General features: G+C 34.1%; 1 protein-coding gene across 1 annotated transcript in view; it reads left to right on the top strand.

Annotated features, from left to right (window-relative positions):
• The window catches only part of LOC106785871 (ankyrin repeat domain-containing protein 17), a 20634-nt gene that overhangs the window by 4751 nt on the left and 5034 nt on the right, over window positions 1-10849 (top strand). Inside the window, exons 3-26 of the mRNA XM_014746672.1 lie at window positions 425-572; window positions 885-1165; window positions 1346-1631; window positions 1719-2020; window positions 2107-2322; window positions 2383-2642; window positions 2832-3240; window positions 3343-3523; window positions 3616-4178; window positions 4309-4527; window positions 4767-4980; window positions 5085-5435; window positions 5532-5867; window positions 5950-6141; window positions 6267-6632; window positions 6829-6983; window positions 7108-7283; window positions 7380-7512; window positions 7740-8482; window positions 8645-8953; window positions 9141-9335; window positions 9426-9573; window positions 9860-10067; window positions 10297-10849. Coding sequence (XP_014602158.1) covers window positions 425-572; window positions 885-1165; window positions 1346-1631; window positions 1719-2020; window positions 2107-2322; window positions 2383-2642; window positions 2832-3240; window positions 3343-3523; window positions 3616-4178; window positions 4309-4527; window positions 4767-4980; window positions 5085-5435; window positions 5532-5867; window positions 5950-6141; window positions 6267-6632; window positions 6829-6983; window positions 7108-7283; window positions 7380-7512; window positions 7740-8482; window positions 8645-8953; window positions 9141-9335; window positions 9426-9573; window positions 9860-10067; window positions 10297-10849 — 6944 coding nt within the window. The remainder of the gene's footprint in view (window positions 1-424; window positions 573-884; window positions 1166-1345; window positions 1632-1718; window positions 2021-2106; window positions 2323-2382; window positions 2643-2831; window positions 3241-3342; window positions 3524-3615; window positions 4179-4308; window positions 4528-4766; window positions 4981-5084; window positions 5436-5531; window positions 5868-5949; window positions 6142-6266; window positions 6633-6828; window positions 6984-7107; window positions 7284-7379; window positions 7513-7739; window positions 8483-8644; window positions 8954-9140; window positions 9336-9425; window positions 9574-9859; window positions 10068-10296) is intronic.

Genomic DNA, 10849 nt, shown 5'->3' with positions numbered 1-10849 from the left:
TAATAATAATAATAATAATTATAATTATAATCTCAATGCGATATTAGTTGAAATTTTGTGAGAGATATTAGACTTGGAATGCTAAATGTTATGTGATTATTTTTATAATTTTTATACAACTTTAACCCTTTACACTCGAGGGCTCCGCTATGGAGACAATAAAAACAAAAAAAAAACAAAAAAAGAAGAACAAAAACTAAAGCAAATTCAATTTAATCTACAACGTATCAACTATGACTTATCTTTTATATAAATATATCATTTACTTATATAATATGTGAATATGATTTTTGCTAGTAATATAAATGAAAAAAAAAAAAAAAACAGAACTTCGAGTGCAAAGAGTTAATAGTATTGTAAATAATTAATATTAATAAAATTGTATTGTATATAATGTGTATATATTATTATTTTTTATATACAGGTATTATTGGCAATGAATGCAAACGTAGAAGATCGTGGCATCAAAGGGGATTGTACCCCTCTTATGGAGGCTGCCAGTGCAGGCCATGTGGATATTGTAAGCTTACTTATAGCACATGGAGCTGATGTTAATGCTCAGTCAACTTCAGGTAGAATAATATAATATATAATATAATAAACATGTTATAGAATAACAATAAACATGTTTAGATTTCAATCATTTTATTATTATAATATCTGTGGAATGTAAAAGCAAGTTATTGATGCAAGAAGTATTGACTTTATAAAATAAATTCAATTTTTAATCTATATGAATGATAGTTTATTTTATAATTCGATTATTAAATTATTATACATAGTAGTAAAATATATTTCTTTTGAATGTTAATTTTTCTTTGTATTAGAAGCAGTGATGAAAATTATTTTCTATATTATATGTGGATTCTTAATTATGCTTGAAGGTAACACACCTCTTATGTATGGATGTGCTGGGGGTCACGAGGAAGTTGTACGGGTATTATTAGAAGCAGGCGCCAATGTTGAAGATCATAATGAAAATGGTCATACACCTTTAATGGAAGCAGCTAGTGCCGGGCATGTTCCAGTTGCCAAAATTCTACTGGATCATGGCGCTGGCATTAATACTCATTCTAATGAATTCAAAGAATCTGCTTTAACATTGGCTTGTTATAAAGGACATCTTGAAATGGTGCGTTTCTTATTGGAAGCTGGAGCTGATCAGGTAAAAATTTGTTTCTACTTCTTTTGAAAAGTTTGTATGAATATACTTAATTTTACTGTTTTATATATTTTATAAATTTTTGATGATACTACTTGTGATATATTGCTGATGATTTATTGTCTATATAAATGTTTTATTTAATTTAACCTTAACTACACATGTATAAAACGATGTTTTTAGGAGCATAAAACTGATGAAATGCACACTGCCCTCATGGAAGCATCTATGGATGGCCATGTAGAAGTAGCACGTTTACTTTTAGATTCCGGAGCTCAAGTAAATATGCCAACAGATAGTTTTGAATCACCATTAACTTTGGCAGCTTGCGGTGGCCATGTAGATCTTGCAATGCTACTTATTGAAAGAGGAGCGAATATTGAAGAAGTTAATGATGAAGGTTATACACCTTTAATGGAAGCTGCACGAGAAGGTCATGAAGAAATGGTTGCATTACTTTTAAGTCAGGGTATGTCTTGGTTATAAGTAATAAGTCAGATAATTATAATAGTATTGTATTACAACAATATAAATTAAATGTAAAACTTACAAACAGGTGCAAACATCAACGCCCAGACAGAAGAAACTCAAGAAACAGCACTCACTTTAGCATGCTGCGGGGGTTTCTTGGAGGTAGCCGATTTTTTAATTAAAGCTGGAGCTGATGTTGAATTGGGTGCATCTACCCCTTTAATGGAAGCTGCACAAGAAGGACATTTAGATCTTGTTCGATATTTACTTGAATCTGCTGCCGATGTTCATGCTCAAACACAAACAGGAGATACAGCATTAACATATGCTTGTGAAAATGGCCATACTGATGTCGCTGATTTCTTATTACAATTTGGCGCTGACCTAGTACGTGTAACGATAATAAAAATCAAAAGTTTAGACAATTTAACATGCCTTATTATCAACACATATATTTTTATCTATTTATCTAGGAACATGAATCTGAAGGAGGTAGAACCCCTTTAATGAAAGCTTGTAGAGCAGGTCATTTATGCACTGCTCAGTTTCTTATTACCAAACATGCTGATGTCAATCGGCAAACAACAAACAATGATCATACTCCTCTTTCATTAGCTTGTGCTGGAGGTCATTTACCCGTTGTTGAACTTCTTTTAGCACAGTCTGCAGATCCATTTCATAGACTTAAGGTATGCTTTTTTTTATCAAAGTGTCTTAACATATATTACTAATTTTTATTTATATTTTAGGATAATTCTACCATGCTGATAGAAGCTGCGAAAGGTGGACACACTAGTGTTGTCCAACTTCTACTAGATTATCCTCACAGTATTATGATGACTGCACCTCATAATGCTGCTCCTGCTCCTATGTTAGTTCCCCAACAACAACAACAACAGCAACCACAGCAGCAGCAACAGCAACAACAACAGCAACCGCAGCAGCAGCAGCAGCAGTTACAACAATCGCAGCAACAGCAATCGCAGCAACAACAACCACAACAGCAGCAGTTGCAACAACAACAACTACAACAACAGCAACTTCAACAGCAACACCAACTGCAACAACAACAACAACAACAACAACTACAGCAACAGCAACTTCAACAACAGCAACTTCAACAACAACACCAACTGCAACAACAACAACAACACCAACTGCAACAACCGCAGCAACAGCAACAACAGCAAGTGCGCAGTTCTACTCCTATTACGCCTACATTACAGGAACAACAGCAGCAGCAACAGCAGCAGCAGCAGCAGCAAGCTGGAGAACAATCACAAATACAAAACCTTCAACCAAAACATAATACACAAAAATCATTATTAAGAAAAAACCGATCTGCAACTATAATACCGGATACAAGTCTTACTTCTGCTGAAGCACAGCAAGTTCGTTCTCAACCTGCAACAGAAACAATAGTTCCAGCAAAGGATGATACTAATATTCTGGATAAAGGTAGCGGAGGATTCAGTGGTGTGTCTGCACCGAACATCAGTTTGAGTCCTGCTCCAGCACCAACCTCTGGATTGAATATTTCAGAAAGCAGGAAGAATATTCGACAAGAGCAAATTCTACATAAGCAACACATCCTTGAAGAGTTGCAAGTAAATTTTTAATTGTTTCTGTTTGCAATTAAAATTTGTTATAAGAATAGAAGAATTATATCGTGATACTATGTAATAAAATATTCTTTTTTAAATAATTAGAGGGTAGAAAGGGAACTGCAAATCAAGGGTGCAGGTCATTTATTTAATGGTCCAAGAAATGCTAACGTTCGATCTACTCAACAACCACAAGCTCAACAGCAAGAATGTAATGAACCCGAAACTTTCATACCTGGTATGCTCAATATTGACTTACCAGCTCAACCAGCAACTGCACCTCATGGTATTGTTTCATTTTATTATTATTTATTAAAATGTTTCAATTTTTTGTTGTTAAATTGAACAAATATTAGATATATTCAATTTTTTACTAAGGTTTAGTATGCAGTACAACTGGTATGTCAGGAAGTTCATTAACGCATCCAGCAACGCCTGATGCAATGACTCTTTACAATATATTTCTTGAGGGAAAGAGAGTTGGCATGGCCAGTGCAATGAAAAAAGAGTCTTTCTCTACAGCAAATAAATTTCCTACTTCTCCTCCATTATCTCTTGCTGCAATACCTTCAACATCAACAGTAACTGTGGTGACTTCTAATACGTCTTCAACGACTACACCGAGCCCACCTAGTATTTCAACGCCGCCAACGGTTATGGCAATTTCGCAACCTATTACTGCTAGTAGTGATGTTAGCCAGAACACTGCAATTAGTGATCGCCCAAAAGCTAAACCTGTATCGAAGAAAGAGGGCAAAAATATTCGTAAAGCTGCATCTAGTATGGCAGATGGGAAAATGCAGCAACAATCGGCGACGTTGATTGCTGGCCTCCAGCAGCAATATCAGCAGCAACAACATCATCACACTTATCAAGTTCAACAAGTGCATCAATTACAACAGCTTAATCAACAACTTCAATTGCAATTAGATCAAGTACAGGTTTGTATTTTTTTTTTTTCAGTTAACATTCCTCAACACTAAATTTTCAATATGATTAGAATAATTATTAGATCGATGATGTATAAAAAACAAGCATAGAAGCTTTCACTTCTTCATAAACTACATACAGGTGCAGCAACAGCAGCAGCAACCACAACAGCAAGTACAACCACAGCAACAACCACAAGATCAACAACAACAAGCACAACAGCAACCGCAAGCACAGCAACAACCGCAACAGCAATCTCAACCAAGTAGCATTGTTGCTGGTAATGGAGGAGGAGTATTGTTGCCTACTCAATTGATGTCGCACCTACATCCTCCTCATTCACATCATCTTCATAATCAGGTACGATGTATTGTGTTAAAAGTAGAGTAAACGAATACATTTAATGTTTATATATTAAAAAAGATCAACTAGGAAACTTTCGTACAAATTTCTGAGACATGAGATTATCTTTTTAATTAATTTTTGATGTTACTACCTCTAACATTATATTTTAATAATTAATATATCAGAAGATTCTTAATTTTAAATATTTAATATATTACTTTTTATGTAATATTATAATTTTTGGTTTTATCTAGCAAGCAACATCTCAGCAGAATCTTCCAGAACCAACAGATCCTCAGCTAACAAGATTACATAGAGATGGAGCTTGTCCATTCTTTGCTGCTGCTCAAAAAGCAAAAGCCCTTTCTAACAACGAAAGAGTAATAAAGCTTGAAGATGGAACTGATATTCCTCTTGATGATGCTTTTGAAATTTTCCGTTCCATTAGTTTTGATGATACGATGGATGGTAAATATTTTTTAATTTATTTTTTTTTTTAATTTTACATTTTGTATATCAGATGGTTTTTTAAGTTATGTAACAAATTACATATGAAATTGTTTACTCATCAGCAACCGAAGATCAAGAGAAACTCGAATTGAAGAAATTAGAGGTTTCCAATAGTAAGGAACAACAAAATCAACAGCAACTTGTACAAACTGCGCAAATAATTCGACAAATAACTCATCCTCAAGAATATTTTGGTGCTCCTATACCTAATGTACCACCAGCTTCGTTACCTACTTTACCATCTTTACAAGTGACAAGTGCTGGAGTGCAAATACAAGCAGACATAATTCATAGTCAAGTATTGAAAGCTCGACTTTACCAAGAAGGTTATCGCGATGGTCTTCAGTTTAGACAACAGCAGATTATTCACGATACATTTCAATCACAATTACTACTGCAATCTTCTCAAATAAGTAAGTTTTTTATTTTACTTTCGTATTTACTTTCGCAGAATATATATATGCGAATTAATAAAATATTTACATATTTATTTTATTTTCTATAAAAAGCATTTCCTACCCAAACACTACCAACAATTACTGGAGCAGCAGGAATAATGGATAATATGCCACATCAATCCAATGGTTATGTACAATCTACAGTTTGTAATACGAATCAAGTTCAAGTTGCCACCCAAACTCAAGCACCAGCAACGACCACCGTTGCAACTGTGATTCCTCCCGACAAAAAACAAGTTTATACAGCGCCAACAACAGGTAAAGGCAAGAAAGCAAGATATCCGCTTCTTTCTCAGCAGCAGTCTTGTCAACAACAAACAACTACCACTAGCCAGCAACAAACTCCAAACTTTCCAGCACAAAATTATCAATTAGATCCAGCAGCAGGTAATAAAAATGTGATCTTTTTTAGTTTGAATTAAAATCTATTTTGTTTTTTCACAATATCTTTATTTTGAATTTATTCTAGCTGCTGGTCAGTATACAACAGGTGTTCCAGCAGTGGGTGGTTATGCTACCAATCAAGTACCACCAGTGCCATTTGGATGTATGGATGTAGATTCGGAAACTGATAGCAATCATGATACAGCACTGACATTGGCATGTGCAGGTGGTCATGAAGAACTTGTAGAACTTCTTCTAAGTCGTGGCGCAGATATAGGTAAAATGTTAATGAATATATAAGATCCTTATACGATTAGACATAATATTTTTTTCTAAAACACTTTCAGGATAATGAATACTGAATGAATATTGATTGATATATTTCATATCTGAATGTTACAGAACATAGAGATAAAAAAGGTTTTACTCCGCTAATCTTAGCAGCTACTGCTGGTCATCAAAAAGTAGTCGAGATTCTTCTTAATCATGGAGCTGACATAGAAGCCCAATCTGAACGTACAAAGGATACACCTTTGTCACTTGCATGTAGCGGAGGAAGATATGAAGTGGTTGAGCTCCTTCTTAATCGTAGTGCCAATAAAGAACATCGCAACGTTTCCGATTATACGCCATTAAGTCTTGCAGCATCTGGTGGCTATGTGAATATAATAAAGCTTCTTTTAAGCCATGGCGCCGAGATTAATTCTAGGACTGGTTCAAAATTGGGCATTTCTCCTCTTATGCTTGCTGCTATGAATGGTCATACTGGTATGCAATTTGAAAAATATATATTTAATATATAAATCAAATAAAAATAATTTGTCTCCATATATATAAAAATGCATAGATAAAATTTAAATATATTATATTATATATATATTAATATATTAAAATTAAAATTTAATTATAATATATAATTATAATTATATAATATATTTAAATTTAATTATAATCTAAATTATAGCGGCAGTTAAATTACTTCTTGATATGGGCAGTGATATTAATGCACAGATAGAGACAAATCGTAATACTGCTTTAACACTCGCATGTTTTCAAGGAAGACATGAAGTTGTTAGTCTTTTACTTGATCGAAAAGCTAATGTGGAACATCGCGCTAAGGTAGATTTTTTTTATATATACCATGTAATGTATATACCATGTAATGTATATACCATAATGTATATACCATACATATACCATATTATGCAGCATATTATGAAGTGTGAAATGTTTTAATGTATAGACGGGATTAACACCATTGATGGAAGCTGCTAGTGGAGGTTACGTCGAAGTAGGTCGTGTATTGCTTACTAAAGGCGCTGACGTTAACGCAACTCCTGTTCCATCCTCTCGCGATACTGCCCTTACAATTGCCGCTGACAAAGGTCACTGCCGTTTCGTAGAATTGTTACTATCCAGGTACTATTATTATATATATTTTGTAGTATTCTGTTTATTTTGGGATACGCTGAATATAATCGGATAATAATTTGGAATATAAAATATATCTTTCAGGGGGACTCAGGTTGAAGTGAAGAATAAGAAAGGAAACAGCCCTTTATGGCTTGCTGCTAATGGAGGACATCTCAATGTAGTAGATTTATTGTATCATGCTGGTGCAGATATAGATTCTCAGGACAATCGTAAGGTAAAATAAATCGTTATTAATTTTTATAGGTGTATTCTCTATGTGAAGAGAAAGTATAGTAAAAAAGAGAATATAGTAGAAAGAATAGTAAAGTATTCTGTAATATATGCATTATGTATTGTATATTTAAAAATAAGAGATTAAGAAAAATAAAGGGAGAACAATATTTAATAAATTTTTAATTCTTGGTCATTAATTTTTTTTCTTTATTTTGTTTGAATATATAGGTATCGTGTTTAATGGCGGCATTTCGCAAAGGACATATTAAAGTGGTCAAGTGGATGGTAAATCATGTAACACAATTCCCAAGTGATCAGGACATGACTAGATACATAGCTACTATTAGCGACAAAGAGCTTTTAGAAAAGTGTCAAGAGTGTGTTAAAGTAATAAGAGCTGCGAAAGAAACTCAAGCTGCTAAAGCCAATAAAAATGCAACAATACTATTGGAGGAACTTGATATGGAGAAAACAAGAGAGGAATCGAAGAAAGCAGCAGCCGCTCGTAGACGCGAAAGAAAGAAAAAGAAGAAATTAGAGAAGAAAGAGGAAAGACGAAAACTTCACGAAGAAATTAAAAAACATGAATCAAATTATGATGAAAAAGATGAAAATGAAAAGAAATCTGTAGATGAGGAATGTGATAGAGCGGAGGATAGTGAGCACGAAGGCGGCGATAGTTGTGAAAGAGTAGACAGTGTGCCCTCGCCTGTTAATAGAAGTCCGGAAGATCCTGACAGAGAGGAAGGTGATAGTGGTATTGATGCTAACAGTCAAGGTAGTTGTAGTAGTAATGATGTCAAGGCGAGAGAGAAGAAGAAAGATAAGAAAAAGAAAAAAAGTAATAGTCCCAGCAACAATGAAAAGGATACTTCCCCGCAACGGTCGTCTAAATCCATTATCACGCAAAATACTTCCTTACCTCAAAATACTGTAACACCTACTAAATCGCAAAATACATCTTCCGAAAAGTAAGTAAACATTACTATTGCTTTAATTGTAATTGTAAACCCTTTAGATATAAAATATTTTTATTTTTGTTTTTATTTACATAATTATTAATAATTTATAAATGATGAAATTTAATATTTTATATAGAGTATTATGTTATATTATTATTTAACTTTCTGTAGAAGAAATTTGAGTAATGTCACCAGTGCAACCTCAACAACATCTTCATCAACTACAAATACAAGAACATCTGTCAATTGTGGAGAACGTAAATTGAAAGGACAATTGGTATTTGAATCATCGAGGCATCCAGCTGATAGAGAAGATTTTGAGGCCACTGGCAATGAAACTTATATACCTGGGAAAGGAAAAAAAGCTTATAGTAATCAATATGACGGGGATTCTTTAAATACGGCTTTAAAAGCAACTAGTACCACTAGTCCAAAACAAGGTGGTAAACGCGAGGAAGGTTGGAAAGAAGTCGTACGCAAGTGAGTTATTCAAGATTACATTTGGTTATCAAATACTTATACCTACATTTCTATATTTCTTTCTATATCACATTTTATAAATTTCTTTTTACACTTTATTTTAACTAGTATTTGATTATGCTTGTATATAATAATAAATTCTATTTTAAAGAAGGAATATAAATAAATTATATATTATTTTTAACAGGGGCCAATCCGATGATTCGGGAAGATTCATGAATTCTCCTTTCCGTTCTAAAAAAGTTGCAGTACCACCAAACGCTATTAGCCGAGTAATTGGTAGAGGTGGAAGTAATATAAATGCCATTAGAGGTGCAACCGGAGCTCATATTGAAGTAGAAAAACAAAGCAAATCTCAAGGGGAAAGAATAATTACCATCAAGTAAATATTCTTAGTATAACTTTATATAACATAAATATGCCTTTAAAAAAATGTATAATTTAATATATGTATATATTATCTTAATTACAGAGGATCATCTGATGCTACAAAACAAGCACATACACTAATTGCAGCACTTATCAAAGATCCAGATGTTGATATCCTGCAAATGCTGCCAAAATCCAAACTTACTGTTGTTACAACTTCATCTTGGGATAAAGCCATCTCCACTGTTGCTGTAAGTTTAACTTCCTAGCTACGGCGAGGCTGGCCGTGTCGCTGTATCGCCAGTACGGAATTCTCTACCGCGGTATGCATAAATAGGATTGCCGGTGCATGGCAAAAATTGCCTGTTTTCCAATCTCTTCATAATTTACAACATTATGGTATTAAAAGTAGTATCAAGGAACCCATTTTTGTGGTATTTAGTAGTTGCAGGCTTATCATTTCTTTTAGTAAAAAAAAGACTGCTTTCATTAAATAAATAATTTTTTTTTCTTATAAATTCATGTATAATTTTACAGGCAACAAAGGCTAAAGTTGGTCCTGTAAATAAACCTACTTCTTTGGGATCTACTATCAATAATTCTCAATCGAACAAATCGTACATGTCAGGAGTATCCGCAGCTAATCAATTGATTCCTCTTCGGAGCGCGTCCACCATAAAACTTGCTGGTGCCTTTCCAACATCTTTACCAAGAGCTGCAGCGCCCAGATTGGTAGCAGCTGCAGGTAATATTAAAATATCTTGTAAAGAATAATCATGCTGCATTAAATATTTATCAAATGCACTGTGAGAGATAGTAGCTATGAAAATTTATTTTCAAAATAATAAAATTAGTAATCAATAATAATAATAATCAATAAATCTTAATTGTAATTTAAATATGATCTTGTATTGTATATTGTACTTATTTGTCATATAAATACATTAATAATAATTACATTGATTCATTTGTAGCCGAAAAACGTGCACAAGCTGCAGCTGCCCAAATGGCTTCGTCATCTAATACGAAGACAACTATGTCTTATACCAGCGCAATCATGACAGCGGGACGCGCAACAAAAATTGTAACAACAAGTACCACACAAACGTTTGCAGCTAAGCTTTCTGAGATCACTGCCTCAACGCATACTTCTACCACTGTCATGCAATCGACTCATACCACTGTAAACAAGCAAAAGTCTTTACAAGCAAATACTGTGACCATAGTATCAGCCACAGCCGCAGGTACAGCTCAGACATCTTCTCAGCAGTCTCTAGTTAGTACATCGCCAAAGCACTGCCGACCACTGCCTACTTTATCTGCCCCGCCAACAATCGCCCCTCATTATACTGGAAAATCTAATTACTCGTCTGGCTCAAGTGTAACTCCGGCTGGCATTAATGTTACATCAACATGTTCGGAAACCAGCCTGGTGTCCACTTCTACTAATTCTGTACGTGTAACACCCTCACCGCCAGCTATATCGCAAGGCCAAAACTTACAGCAACAGCAGCAACAACAACAACA

Source organism: Polistes canadensis, unplaced genomic scaffold (assembly GCF_001313835.1).
Source record: "Polistes canadensis isolate GaletaPanama2010 unplaced genomic scaffold, ASM131383v1 scaffold_58, whole genome shotgun sequence".
NCBI classification, from domain to species: Eukaryota; Metazoa; Arthropoda; class Insecta; order Hymenoptera; family Vespidae; genus Polistes; species Polistes canadensis.
Note: the sequence above shows the minus strand (reverse complement) of the source record. Positions and strands in the feature narration are given on the sequence as shown.